This window comes from Xyrauchen texanus, chromosome 34 (assembly GCF_025860055.1).
Source record: "Xyrauchen texanus isolate HMW12.3.18 chromosome 34, RBS_HiC_50CHRs, whole genome shotgun sequence".
Classification (NCBI taxonomy): Eukaryota; Metazoa; Chordata; class Actinopteri; order Cypriniformes; family Catostomidae; genus Xyrauchen; species Xyrauchen texanus.
Window position 1 is genome coordinate 8062548 of NC_068309.1, and position 15834 is coordinate 8078381.

General features: G+C 37.4%; 1 protein-coding gene across 7 annotated transcripts in view; it reads right to left on the bottom strand.

Annotated features, from left to right (window-relative positions):
* ptpn13 (protein tyrosine phosphatase non-receptor type 13) overlaps nucleotides 1–15834 on the bottom strand; it is a 110198-nt gene that overhangs the window by 46313 nt on the left and 48051 nt on the right. For all 7 annotated transcript variants that reach the window (XM_052103888.1, XM_052103886.1, XM_052103887.1 and 4 more), the window contains exon 7: nucleotides 13441–14001. In XM_052103888.1, coding sequence (XP_051959848.1) covers nucleotides 13441–14001 — 561 coding nt within the window. The remainder of the gene's footprint in view (nucleotides 1–13440; nucleotides 14002–15834) is intronic.

The following is a 15834-nucleotide window of genomic DNA, read 5'->3' on the forward strand; positions in this document are numbered from 1 at the left end:
TCCAAATATTCTTACAGTATTTAATCATGTGCTGGTTTAGTATGAATGCATACAAATCATGTTCTTAAACATCATGCTCAGGAGTTTTATTTTAGTTTTTTAAAGCTTATCAATATAACCTAATGAGAATCAGCTGGAACCCCACGATTGGATTGCAGTTCTAAAGACAGAAATGAGACTGCCCAACTGATCAGAGTGGAAAAATGGTGAAATAGCTGTGTATAATACACACACACTATGTTCAGAATAGCACACTAGCATTCAACTCTTACAATTTCAGTAATAGTAAGGAGCAGTATGGTAGTCTGAACATAGCTACAGAAAGAATAAAAGAATACTGCTCAAGCACAGTAATGTTTAAGAAGGTCAACATACTGAAACTTCCAACCCTTCTAATACTTGTCAGGAGAACAGTAGGACTATATGTACATGCTAAGACTTGAACTTTTAATACTCTTTAGTAGGTCTGTACAAAAATGCCAGGGAAATGTATTAGTAACATATGGGAGTGCTTTAATCTGTCAGTGTGCCAATTCAAACAAAAGAACATTGTGTTTGAAGACATGGCTCTCAGCTTTTAACGTGGTCATTTTTTAGGTTGTTTAAATATGATGAACAGCTTTACATTTACTTAAGGGAATCTTTGCTCACAGAACTCCACGAAAACCTCCACAAATTTACACAAAATTAAAATGTCATTCACAAAGTTATCTATAGGCCTATACCCCGCTCCTTGCATGTTTCTTTTTTAAATATTTAGGTTGATTTAGCTTTCAGTTAACTAATTTAACCATGTTTAAATTCATTCTGCAGAATTCTGCATGTTTTTCCTTCAAATTGACACTTGAAAAAGAAAGCCTGCTAATAATGAGAAGACTACCACTGGATTGTTGCAAACCTTTGTTATATTTATATCTTTCCCAATAATCAAATGCAGTAGAATTGAATGGACATATATATACATAAATATAACATTTCAGAAAATTACAAATCTGTGATCAATCCATATATATATTTTATATATATAAAAAACTTGATATATAAATAATGGCTAGAAGTAGTAGTAATTATAATAGTAATAATTATAATTTTTTTATTATTAATAATAAATTATATATAATAAATTTGATTTTAAATTATTCATTTAACACATTACTTTTAAAACAGTATATATATATATATATTTTTTTTTTGGAATGCATTGATTAGAATTTTATTTGTAATAAATACATTTTTTAAAAAGCAACAAAAAATATATTTCAAGTTAAAGTATAAAAAAAATTTCTGCATTAAAATACCTTCTATCTCAGCTTAAACTGCAGAGACAACTATAAGTTAGCCATAAGTAGGTAAATTGTTTAGTGCTTTTGTAGTAATATCAAAAGTTCCTGTTTGTTTTGAGACACCCGCTTAGACCAGCCCCAACAACACTACTCAACCAATGATGCGAGTTTGGGGAAGGGACAATCTGAACAACTGCAGACCAGGGGCGTATACAGAAAGCTGTTTTGAAATTTGAAAATTGCTTTTTGCAATTCCATTTGGTGGCGCTAGTGTCGCAGAAATTCAATATTTCAACTTTAAACTTCTACCACGGTGTGGTGGTGGTGTAGTGGGCTAAAGCACATAACTGTTAATCAGAAGGTTGTTGGTTCAATCCCCACAGCCACCACCATTGTGTCCTTGAGCAAGGCACTTAACTCCAGGTTGTTCCGGGGGGATTGTCCCTGTAATAAGTGCACAGTACGTCGCTTTGGATAAAAGCGTCTGCCAAATGCATAAATGTATAGAAAGTACTAAAAAGACAAAATTATTTAATCACATTATTAACATTATTATTATTTTTCTCCCCAATTTGGAATGCCCAATTCCCAATACGCTCTAAGACCTCGTAGTGGTGTAGTGACTCCGGGTGGCGGAGGACTATTCTCAGTTGCCTCCGCGTCTGAGACTGTCAATCCGCGCATCTTATCACGTTGAGCATGTTACCGTGGAGACATAGCGTGTGTGGTAGTCTGAACATAGCTATTCTCCGTGGCATCCACACACAACTCACGACGTGCCCCACCAAGAGCGAACCACATTATAGCGACCACGAGGAGGTTACCCCACGTGACTCTACCCTCCACCAATTTGATTGCTTAGGAAACCTGGCTGGAGTCACTCAGCAAGCCCTGGATTCGAGCTCGCGACTCCAGGGGTGGTTGTCAGCGTCAATCCTCGCTGAGCTACCCAGGCCCCCATTATTAACATTATTGTTATTATTCATAATTTTGAATTCATAAGATTCATTATTTTAATTTACTAGAAATAAAACATAAGGTTTTGTGTGTTAGGCTGGTCTAAGGTTTCGTCCTTCAAAAATACAACAGTCACTGCATATACGAGTTCTTATTCAAATATTTGCTCAGTATATATACTATATAAAGTTCAGGTAGGAAACTTAGACTAGTGTGTGCACATTACATCACTATCAAAACTATGGCAGAAACTTAGTTGACAGGATACCCCATGTGTGGCATGCTAACTTTGTGCACTATTTAACAAGTTTGTCAGGACCAGAAAATCCAGTCCATGTACATGATCGCTCAGTAATGCATATTTGGCATAAACAGCATTCCTAAAGGATTTCTCAAGCCAGGGGTTTCGAAAGGCAGAGTTCAATATTCATGAGAACAACAAAGCTTTCATCTCATGCTCAACTGGCTGCTCTTCTAAGTAAACAATTAGCTCAGCCTCAAGTGAAACTAAACAATGGCAGCTATGCCGGGCAATCAAACATTTCCATTAAACATGACCGATCATCTTTTTCTGAAACTGTCCCAAAACTAAATGCTGTCAGATGCACAGTTTGAAAAATTCAGTAAACCGACCAGTCCACTTAGTCCAACAAAACCATTGTCTTAAGTGAAAGGGGAAACGCAAATAATAATAAAAAAAATGCAGCATTCTTGACCCGTACTATCGTTGTCTGCTTGTAAGAAATTACAAAAAAAATGTTGATATCATATTATATCCAGACTTTTTATCCCATTATTCTTGAAGATTCACATTAGATTTTCATACAATGATATTTTTATTTAAATCGGCATAGATTAAAGACACTAGGATGATGCATAAATATTTTACACATTAGAAAAATAAGATGAAAATAAAATCTTAATGGTCCTAAAATAGGCTCAGAGAAATAGATGAATTCTTTTGATTTTGGGGTGAAATATGACCCGGTTATTGACAGGTTTCATGCGTTTTACATTTATGCATTTGCCAGATGGTTTTATCCAAAGCGCTGACAAGATAAACATTTCTTAATCAGTAAATGTGGTCTCTGGGAATCGAACCCATGACTTTGCCTTTGCTAGCACCGTGCTCTACCAAACACATTCGCCCAGCAGTACATCTCAACAAAACCTGAGGGAGTAAAACAACTACCAAGAACCGTGGAAAAAGGTAGTTCACAACCAGTACACACAAACAAAAGACAAATATGCAAAGCAAAACACAAAAATAAACGTGCAAATCAAACCTTGACTACAATGAAAAATGCTGCCCACATAGTGCAGTTATCAGAGCCAATTGAGAGTTTAGCAGGCGCTGACTCTCACACACCCTGTATAATCGAACTGGCCCATGGCAACATCCACAATACTGTAGGTGTGAGAGCACGTCTAATAAAAGCCACCAAGTGCAAGTTTGTCGCATTATACAACATCTGCATGTGTGATTTATCTCCGATCAGATGCAGTTATTCATTACACGGCTCTTTTAGTAGTACGTAAACAAATCTGTGACTGCAGAAAGATCGAGAGCATTAGGGAGCAAGACCGTCAATAATGGAGAGATATTCAGAAAAATGCATTCACACATAAGAACGTGTTATTAGTAAACTTGTAAACTCAAAAAATAACTAAATTTATTTCCTGCTTGCAGCCTTAAAGGAATAGTTCAACCAAAAATGAAAACGTTTTTCTTCTATTGTGGAACATCAACACAAAGATATGGATCCTGTCACGGAAAAATACAATAAAATAAAAGGTAATTCTGACTTAGTCTCACAATTGGAACTTTATTTTCTGCAATGAGATAGAAAGTCGCAATTACAAGAAAGTCGCAACTGCGAGATATAAAGTCGCAATTATGAGAAATGCGTTTGCAATTGTGAGATAAGGTTGCAATTACCAAAAATAAAGTAACAATTGTGAGATATTAAGTAAAAACAAATAGTCGCAAATGCGAATAATAAAGTCGCAATTGTGAGATATAAATTCAGAATAATTGTTTCGCTGATGGGGAAGATTTTCAGTGAATTAAGACTTAAATTTAGTTTTTTCCTCACACAATGCTATTTTATGGATTCAGAAGACTTATAATACAGCACACGAGTCCTATGGACTATTTTATGGTACATTGCACTTTTGGAACTGGACAACCCCCTGTCCCCATTCACTTTAATTGTATGGAAAAGACTATTCTGAATATTCTGCTAAATATCTCCTTGTTTGTTCCAAAAAAAAAAAAAAATACAAAAAAACAAAATGAACTTGGAACGACCTCAGAGTGAAGAAAGTATTTAAAAAGTAATTTTTGTTTTGGATGAACTATCCCTTTAACTTTTAAAATGTTTTCTTTAATACTGAAATCCAATAGATGGCACTTCAATTCTAAATAGTGTCTTGGACAGTGAAACATCTGCTAAGGAAGGGTAAAACAGATGGCTGTTGATCTAAATGGTCTATTGTTGAACCTAAATGTATGGTCTGCCAAAAGTGGACAGCCTGAGATGATCTCAGATGTTATAATTTAGAGAAGCTCAGAAGAACAGTAAGTTCAGGTGGACAGGTAAAAAACATAAACGCCATTGCAGGATCTTCTGCCAAAATCTCTTTTCAGACAGGAAAGCAGCCACATTTATGCTTATTCCTAAATTCTCCATCACTTCCTCATGTTCCTCGTCTCAGTTCTGAACAATCCCTTCTGATCTTGATCTTCAAAGGCCTGGGGCAGTTAGGACTCGAACATTGGCCATGATTCCCACTGAAACTCATAAATGCAAATAGATTTCCACTTAAAACAGGAAAAGGAGAAAGAAGAAGGGATTAATTAGGTATTTACAGCTTGTTTCACAGCAACGGGAAGGAATGATGAGTGTGTAGGTGTTTAATGCTCTTAGGGGGGCAGAAAACATAGAGGTTTTCTTTAAAGCCCTGATGACTAAAGATGTTCATTCATTAAAGCGGCTTTGTTTATGCCTGGAAAAGCATTCATTTTAAAGTATGGGTTTGTGTATTACCAGAAAAGACAATGTTAAATATAGTATGCTTCCTGCCAGTATTTAAACATACATGTAGTGGCAATGAAATGTTCAAGACTCCATTCACTGACGTGTTGCTAGAGGGTGGCAAACGATACATTTATCAGCACAGCATGGGTTTTTTCTTTTTTCTTTTAATGACTGCAGATCAAAAGTAAAAGACAAACAGCCTCAGGGTCAGTGTTTTTTTCAGCAAACGCCCCCTTTGAGCTGCTTTTTAAATCAATGCCAACATATTTTTTGCTGATCTATTGTTTTATAGTCACAAGTATGTAACAAGTATTACAAAAACATTTTGAAGGGATCATATAATGGATTTTTTTAAATCTTTTTTGTTTTTCCTGCAGTCCATGTAATAAAGTTTTTATTATTATTATGTGCCAAAAACACTCATAGCGTTTTTCATGACCATTTTCCACCTCCTCTCTGGCCCTTACAATAAAACCTGAAATTTGTTCTACTGCGCCTTTAAGAAGCCAGGAAAAGCAAAGTTTGACTGTCTTTCCTATAATTTATACTTATCATTTGTTTTTCTGATGTTAAAGGAACACTTCACCCAAAACTGAAAAAGCCATCACTTCCACGCTTATAGAAAGCTAAACAAAGGTACCCAAACGTATTATAAAAGTAGTCCTTGGGAGTCATGCATCATATTCAAATGCTTCTGAAACTTTTTTCTTCTTCAGTGGAACATAAACACAAAGATCCTTGGGCTCTGTCATGAAAGAAATAAAGGCAATCCTGACTTATCTCGCAATTGCGACTTTGTATTTCTAAATGACAAGATATAAAGTCATAATTGAGAGATACAAGGTTGCATTTGAGAGGAAAAGTCACAACTATGAGATGCAAATTCAGAATTACCTTTTTATTTTTTTATTCCATGGCATGATCAAGCCAACCCAACATTCGAAGAAGCCATTATTCACTGAAAATATTTCCATCTGCTTCCGCAAATGAGATTTGTGAGCTATGATGGTGGGGAATATTTTCAGTGAATAATGACTTACATTTTGGTTTTATCACTTTTGAAGGGATCATAAAATGCATTTTGTATCTTTTTTTTCCTGAGGTCCAAATATAATGCTAATAAAGTTGTTGCTTTTGGTTTTTTCCCACATACAGTCAAAATTCAGTTTTTCTGGCCCTTAGAGAAAACAATAACTTTTTTTGCTACTGTGCCTTTAAGAAACCAGGAACAGCATTATGTTTGACTGGCTTTCTTACAATTTACTCTATATAATTAGTTCCTCTGGTGTTAAAGGAAGAGTTCACCCAAAAATGAAAAATCAGTCACTTTCAATCTTTAAAAAAGGAACCCCAGAGTATCATAAAAGTAGTCCTTTAGAGTCGTGCATCATATTTCAAGTATTCTTTAGACATACTATAGACTTTTTGACATACAACCCAAAATGTAAGCCATTTTTCACTGAAAATATTCCCCACCATCATAGCTCACAAATCTCATTCATTGATGTTCAAAAAAAGGTACGCTTGTGAAAAAATGCTAAAAACTCTAGTTTCAAAAACACAAGCTGCTATGAAAGACATATAGGTTTGGAACAACATGAGGGTAAGTACATAATGACAATTTTATTTTTGAGTGAACTATACCTTTAATTTCTTATTATATGACCCCTTTAAAACAGTCTTTCTGTACAGCTATGAAAGAGATAACAGCTAATTTTGAGAAATGTATTGATAAATTGTTGGTCACACAGCTAAGCAAAAATCTCTGAAATTGATATTGGGAGAAAGTACAACTCAGCAACTACAAGAGCAGTAGATTATGTGTATGTGTGATTGAGAAAGAGATTATATCTGATCATATATATCTGGTTTCTACAATGAAATCACTAGTAGATAAGATCATGACAAGTCAAATTTTATAAGAATAAATATTTCACACAAGGAAAACCTGTGGAATTTTGAACTGGCAGAGATCATAAAATGCGTAAATTAGGTTAAAGAGATGTAGTAAGCAGTTTCCTGAATATCTAGTGGAGCGTGGGAGACGTGCTTGAAAAAAGCTTTTAGATCCAAGTGACCCATTGACATACAGGGTGAGAGAACGTCCATAAAATGAAATCCAAACAGATGGACTGAGCTTTAACATTATATAATCTCTTTGTTCGTATCCATTCCTTTCTCTCTCTGATGTTACTTGTAATTGTATACCACAACCCCGACCCTCCTGTGTTCCTAAGAATCCAGATCACAAGACCATGTGCAAATCTACTCCACCTTAAAAATATTAAAACATTTATAGGGTCAAATTTTGACTGGTTAACATGAGCAGTTAAGCCCCAGCTGGTAGACGGCATAACACCACCATAGAAGAAAAATGCATCATTCTCCAATGATTACCATTCAAAAGTAGCAGTGTATTCTGGGAAAATATGACAGAAATCTAAGAATGCAAACCAAAGCAGCGGACGAGAGAGATGAAAAGGAAAATAACAAAAACAGAAAACACATCGAAAAGAAAAGCCGAACAACATATACAATTTTCTGTGCCTCTACAAATGGTCTGTGTTCAAATGCCTTCATTCACAGTTAAAACAATGAAAACATGCATTCTCTGGCATAATGAATGGTGGACTTTGCTCTAATGGAGCTGGACATTCCTTCTCTTCAGGATTGTGGCTAATGCGGCCCCGTTGTTCTCAGGGAAATGAGCACGGCTCATGTTTACAAGATTGGACAGACAGCAACTCAGTCCACATAAAAACCTTGTTTTCTTGATGGAACTTTACAAAAGCAATACAGGGGTACAAAAAGAATGCATTATTGAAAACAGAATTTTTCCTGCAATTCGGAAATATTGTATGCAGACATCCTCTTAAAAGGTACACTCAGTCATTTTTTCCTAATTAAAAATGTTTAACTCCTAAAAGACATGAATTGTAATTTTGCAATATACACCGATCAGCCACAACATTTAAACCATCTGCCTAATTTTGTGTAGGTCCCCCTCGTGCTGCCAAAACACCGCCAATCCACATCTCCAGAATAGCATTATATACTTCTGAACAACAATTGTACAGAGCAGTTATTTGAGTTATCGTAGACTTTGTCGGTTCTAACCAGTCTGGCCATTCTCTGTTGACCTCTCTCATCAGCAAGGCATTATATTAGGCTGGTGGTTTATATGTTGTGGCTGATCGGTGTATGTAGGAAATCATGTCCACTCACATTAATATGAAGACTCCAGTCATATCAGCAACCTTATTAAAGCTGTTTTATTCTACATGGAGAGGGTCCAAATATGGGGGCTTCCATGTTATTGGGCTTTTCCACTGCACGGTACAACTCGACTCAACTCGACTCGCTTTTGGGGGTCTTCCACTGTGGATAGTCCCTGGTACCTGGTACTTTTTTTAGTACCACCTCGGTCGAGGTTCCAAGTGAGACGAGCCGATACTAAATGTGATGTCAAAATCCTGCAGATCACTGATTGGTCAGAAAGAATCGTCACTAACTGCATCACTGGATTTCAGACACGGGACATCAACTCGCTAGTTTTAAAGTTAGCAACAACGATAACAGTATCATTTGTACGTGCGCATTTCAAATTGTGAAAAAAGAAATGGCTGTGCACAAAACAACGCCGTGGTCAATAAACAAGGTGCACTCGTTAGTGAAGAAAGAAACGACGCAAAACTAAAAAGTCTTTCAGGAAATGTATCAGCTGTTGGCCGCACACGGCTAACACAAGACCTACCAACCGTGTAGGGCAAAGTACAAAAAAAAAACGTATGAGTCTACAGAACCATCAAGGAAAAGTGGAAGTGGTTTGACCAAATGGACGCTATCTAAACAGGCGAGCAATAGGAGGGAGAGTGCCCTGGACTGGCGTTGATCCACAATGGAGGATGGTATGTTTTGCTATATTAACTCTATACTCCGCGTGAAAGCTTCACTTTTATTTATTTGACCAGGTGTAAAATCACCATGCAACAACTGCTTTATGCAGCACAACGAGCTAATAGCTAACAGCTAGCGGTTGTGTTGTTGTTTTGGTCAGTAATGTTTGTGTCGTGTTTAAGATGATGTCAAGGCAGTAGAGGCGGTGTAACTATGACGATTAGCCTATAATTCCACCCACGTTAAGGCGGCACTAAACAGCAAGCTCAGAAAAGTAAAGTGAGTAGAGTTGAGGCAAGTCAAACAGTTACGTGCAGTGGAAAAGTGCCATTAGAATCACATGACCAGCCGAATTATACTTGCTTAATCTCAGTAATCGTCCTGTTATTGAACACTTTCACTCACTGATTAAAGTAATCATGGCTGACTGTGAATAATACATTTCTACAAATGGCATCTGAAACTGAAAACAATTGATTTTAAATGATGCTGCATCCACGACACTAGGTGTCAGTGTAAGTCCAAGATGACATAAAGAGCGCACCTTTAACATTCTCAACGTAAAGCTTCCTCCCCAGCCCACCTAGAACATTTAAGAAAACTTAAAAGTAAGTCTTAAAGGTAAAATAGTACAAAACTCCTTTTAATTCTTACAAAATAGTCAAAGACAGGGTGGAAATGGTCATGTAAAACTAAACTACATCAGTTTTTGGTGCAAGAAACTTTGACTAACATTATATAAGTGGATTTCAAGGAACAAACATACTACAAAAGGGCAAAATTAGGGGACATTTAGGGGTCGCCACAGCAGACCATCCGTGATCTGCATATTTGATGTGGCACAGGTTTTACACCAGATGCCCTTCCTGACACAACCCCCATTGGCTGGGGGACTCTCACTCATACCTGCGGGGCAATTTAGAGTCTCCAATTCACTTAACCTGCATGTTTTTGGACTTGTGGGAGAACCCGGAGCACCCGGAGGAAACCCACACCAACACGGGGAGAACATGCAAACTCCATACAGAAAGACTCAGTTGAGCCGGGACTTGAACCCGGGACGTTCTTGCTGTGAGTCGTCAGTGCAAACACTGTTTTTTCAATAACAAAAATGCAAAAAGTATGTTTTTGGTTCTGAGCTCAGGCCATGGCAAAAATAGTGTCCAAACAGCTTGCGGGCTCAGTTCAGGCCAGGCTGGATAAAAAAGCCTGAGGTTTGTTATTATGAAGAAAAGCTTCACTTCATCCAGATGGAGGCCAGACGAGGGATGCGTGAATGTGGCACATATTGACTGCGTATAAGTCAAGTTTGAACAATTCAGCCCTTAACCCTGTAAAGCCTGACATATGAAAGAATTGTCAGGGAAATTACTGTTTTTTTTTTTTTACATGAAACTGTTTTTAGTACCATTAGACAAAACATAAAAAGAAATCGTAAAAAAAAAAAAAAAAAAAAAATCTTATTTTTTTTATGCATCATATTTGTTACATTTGGATTTAAAGGTCATCATCCTCCTGATGCACAGCAATTCATTTTTGTGTATGTTTTTCTTAGCCTTATCTTTTCAGAGATCCCAAATATTTAAGAGTTTGGCCATGACAACTTCCTCTCCTTGGTCTATAAATATGGATTAAAATGCATCACATTTCAATTCAGCACATCAAATATAATATAAAATATTCCTTTTTTTTTATAAACAATTTTCAGTGTATGTGTTTTATGCATCAAACACTATATTGACATTTAAAAAAAGGGAAATTGTAAAACTTGTTTTGCTGAGTCTCAGGAACGTATGGTAAGATGACATTGTAATAGCTGGTAATGTAAAATAATGAGATCTTTATAATGACAGAGCAGGCTGTATATTGATGACACATCTTGCACTCATGGTTTATATGCAATACATTTTTCAAATTAAATGCTCTCTAGAAATAGATTGACACTCCCTTTAAAGCCACGTCCTTCTGACTAGCAAAAGCAATTAGCAAATCATGGTTCACGTGGTAAGGGTGTCCAACTTCCTGTTTGAATACGTTGTTGACATCCTGTCAACAAAGGAAATAAAACTTCATTCGTCAAGCTATTTCACATGGTTTTTAGAAGGCAATAAGACACTGATATAGACTGAAGCAAAGATACATAGGGTGAGAGAAGGACAATAAATGTGGGAGCAGTGGAAAGTTTTGAATGAAATGTAAGTGGAAAATTGTGCAAGAGAGCCAGAGAGTAAAAAGCTTGCATAAGTATGTGAGCTTTGAAGGGCTAGAATTATCCATCTCCCTAATTAGTTCCAGGAATCTAGAGAACACAGCAAAACTGAGTCACAAAGAATCTGGCAATATGGCACATGCGTAGAAGCCACGCAAAACCCATTAATAACCTTACATTCACTCCTACACACACCTCAACTCTTTGCTGCAAGATGTGTGACTTTTATTGCTCAGGAACTAATGAGCATCAGAGAAAGTCATTTACAAATCCATTTGATCCTAAAAGTTCCTTTTTTTAACACACATGGTTAATTTGTTGTACTGTTGCATTGTACAATTAGTCACAATCCGTATCTTGTTTAAATAAACTGTGGTTCTGACCTAATGTTTAGCCTGGTTTCAGCTGTCACTTCAACTTAGATTCAACATTTGGCTTGAAGCCTGAAGAACAAAATACTTATAGCTAAATGACTGAGGCTGGTGCTATTTTATTTTTTTGTAACTTTCATGTGACATCTCCATAGAACAGCACTATGTTAAGCTACAGGCATCATTTCTCATGGACTAAACAGGGGTTAATAGGAAAATTTACAATATAAACTCTATGCCATGCTGTTGATTATCACATAACATAATTGGCACAACAAAATAGTGCATTAACAGAAATGCACATAAAATGGATGTCTATGGGGAAACTATATTGTACAATGGTTTCCCCATAGACTACAATAGTAAGTTGAAACTGTTGCTTTTTTCTGGGCCAAAGTATACTTCAGTTTTCTGCGTGCTTGGCACATTTCGTCCTTTGAGGACTGTCTGTGTGCAGCACGATTTTTCAAAACACATGGACAGCTTCTTTGCAAGCTATCTGCGCATGCACCTGGCATGACTGTACTAAAGCGTGTGACAAAGCAGTTTTAGTGCGCATGCACACAATGCATCACGGTCAAATGAGCCTACTTTGAAAGGCTAGCATGCTTGACTGTGTGCAAGACATAAATGGCACGAAAAAAAATTCAAAATTCTGAAAAGACATTCAGATGTTTTCCTATCTAAATGCCAATATACTTCATACGAAAACAAAGAACGAACAGGTGTGATGTCATTTACAACAAAATTTGGGCAAAAAGAAGGTGTTTTTGCGTTCATTTTGGTGGTTTGTTAAATTATTACTGGCTGCTAAACATCTTCTTCCTGCCATTGGTCCATGTCATCAATAGGTGTGACCTGGAGCTACACCTACCCTGAGGCTGACAGCTAATTCTGTTTATGTTGTTAAGTCAGTCAAAATTAGTCAGCATGAACACACCGGCATGCAGAGTTATTAGCGAGCTGATGCAAATGTACCTACATCTGTATGAACGTTCATGTACAGACATTTCCCAAGACCATATCATGCAATATTGTTTCTTTGTTTAATTAGTTTGCAAAATGAATCAAATCTACTCAAATACTCTCCAAGTGCCCATTCACACTCCAAAGTAAGCCTATCATCATTCTTTTGTCTTTATTCTGCACATTGCAGAAGTCAGTAGTCTTGGTGTCATCATAATTTACATGTTTGTGCATTAGCATCATGAACTCAAAATGTAAACAAGACAAATGTAACATTTTCAATTGCATGTATACTGCTTTAAATAATCATCGAGGGGTTAAAACAACTTATTTTACTGACCTCATGTGAATTCTACTCATAGAATAAGGCATAAAGTCATTGATACCACATTTTTAAGGTTTTACCTGTACTGTCCTCATATTTAAATGTACTTCTAAAAGCCTCCCACAGAGGCATGGCCAGTGTCTTAATGTTTTCAAACAGTATACTGTTGCTCGGCTGTTTAGAACTTCTTTTACCCCTGAACGAAACGAATAAGAAATTCTCTATAAGTGTAGTGTATCGGGGCCTTAAATGGGCAGTTCTTTGCCAGAATAATCTGTAATGTGGACCAGACCTTATAGTCAAAAGTGTGGCTATGCGGAACCACATCACCCTTACCACCTTCCTAATTTGGGGGAAATGTGGAACACTCGATATCAGAATCAGTACTCACCATCCATGGCCTGTTTGAGCGCTTGTAGTTTCTTATGCTTCTCCTTGATCCGGTCATAAGCGCTGTTGAACTGCGAACCCACGGACTGGCTAGAGTGGTGATGGGCTTTCCGCACGTCCAGGCTCCCAAACTCAGAGTAGCGAGAGTCTCGAACCCCCGATGACGACTTGTGTCTACCAGCTGAGCGAGCACTCAAAGCACTGCTGCCTCTCCGGGCATCATCCAGGGCCCCAAACCGGAGCATTTCTGGGTCGAGGCAGACCAGGTCTGCTGAGGACACCCAGCTCTTGTTTCTTTGATGGGGGAGAGAACACCGGTCCACTTCCATGGGTCTGCCGTGCTGTTGCTGGAGTTGTTGTTGTTGATGTTGGTGGTAAACTTCCGCAGAGTCAGACCCCGCATGGTAATCTGAAGGGGGGTACTGAGAGAGACCCTCGTCCACTCTAACGATGTCCTGGACGGGGAGAGAGCCCATAGAACGGCTAAGTCCACGGTTTAGGTTAGCCTGCTCCTGGGTCCGGGCACGATACCGCTCCAACACACGATGGGCAGCACTTCGCCCTACAGTGAAAGAAACAGGTACAAAAAAATATAACAAAGTTAAACATTTAGGGGTTGAATGAACTTGTATAAAAAGTGTAGTATGAAACTTATCGACTTTTTTAGCTTGTATGTTATGTTGGCTTGAAAAAAGGACACTTCAGCATGTGGAGTCGTGTGGGCCGGGAATCAAACCGCCAACCCGCTCTACCACCTGAGCCACAGCCGCCCCCAATATATAGAAACATAAGAGGTCATTGTTCTATAAAAACATACTGGGAGTTTCAGAACTCAAAACTTCCTCCTCACAGCAAAAAGAGCATTTGTTATAACCAAGCTGCCAAGACGACTCATTCTCTACTTCCTCCACATTGTGATGTCACACTGTGGTAGAAATGTGCATCTATTTGCCTCCACAAGACATCAAAGCCTAATTTACATTATCACTACTCTCGAGAGAATGTCAGTCAGGTGTAGAGAGCCAATCACCAGAGCGTGGGCGTTTACTCTCAAGTCTTAAAGGAGCAGTAGCACCAAAACAGAGTGTTTCTTACAGAGGGTCAGAATGAGGGTGGAAAATGTTCATGTTTTACAAATATAATACAATTTTAAGTGAACATCAAGGAACATTTCATGTCATGACCCCTATAAAGCTTAAAGTTTGACTGCTGCATGGATAATCACCACTCAAAATGTAGTACTGTAGATATATTTGATTGGATGTTATTGGACTGCTATAAGTCTGAGCGATACATTTTTTTATAAAAAAAATTATACAAATTATTTAACAATTAATGCTATTTGGGATAATATATAATTATTTTAGTGCTCTGACAGGGGATCATTTCTTATAATACTTGTTGTTAACCATATTGTCTTCAGGGAGCATTTTATGTATCCCACTTTTCAGGATGAGAGATTAAATTGAACCCTAATTGGCTGAAAGAAAAGGAGGGACAATAGGGGCCCTTCTACTGGTTACGATCTTCTCTAAAGCTGCTCTGATTTCACCCTGAGCTTCCAACGACACGCTCATTAGCCACGGCAATTACAGTCCCCATCAGTCAGGCAGACATCAATGTTCCACATGGTTTAGACTTCAGGGACTCTTTAAGCATTGGACGACTTGACAAGAGGCCTTTTCTCTTATGTTCCAAAAAAAGCTCAGTATATCATAGAGGCAAAGACAGAGCTGGTGCGTTTTCAAGACCTTAATGAAAAGAGGCATGCTAAAGTCATTATACACACTGAACCATACATTTCAAATCTTATGTCTACTGATGCTGGGAGGGAACCAGATTCACAAAATACATTTTTAAAATGTTAGAATATAAGGAACAAGAGTGTGGACACATCTAGTTCAACGTCTAATTTATTTGTGGTATCTTAAGTTGCCTTTTTTGTGCAGACTTCAGAAACATTTGAAACTTTTGATTGGCCTACTGGTGTTTGATAAAGCATGCTAAATGCTAATAGCTTGCTAACACTATTATTACTTATACTCTGGGTTAGGGGTTTGTACAAATCCATAAACCTATGTATTAAACTTTAGCATGTAACTTGTCATAAAAAGAAAATTATTTCTTCAGAAAAATAAAAAAATGTGGTTGTTCTAAGGTTCAACAAACATTCCCTTGTCTCTCTCAATCTGCTTTTTTTTTGTCTGTCTTTTTATGCTTTATAGTTTAATAAAGTGTTTAATAATCCTCTTTTCATGCCTTCACTTTCTCCCTTTTCTCTCCCAACTTATCATCTCCCTAATTTCTTTGTCTCGCTGTCTTGTCCTCTCTATTAGGCCAGTTTCAAAAGCACAGACTTTGAACTGAAACTAGACAAGCATCACCACAAACCAGA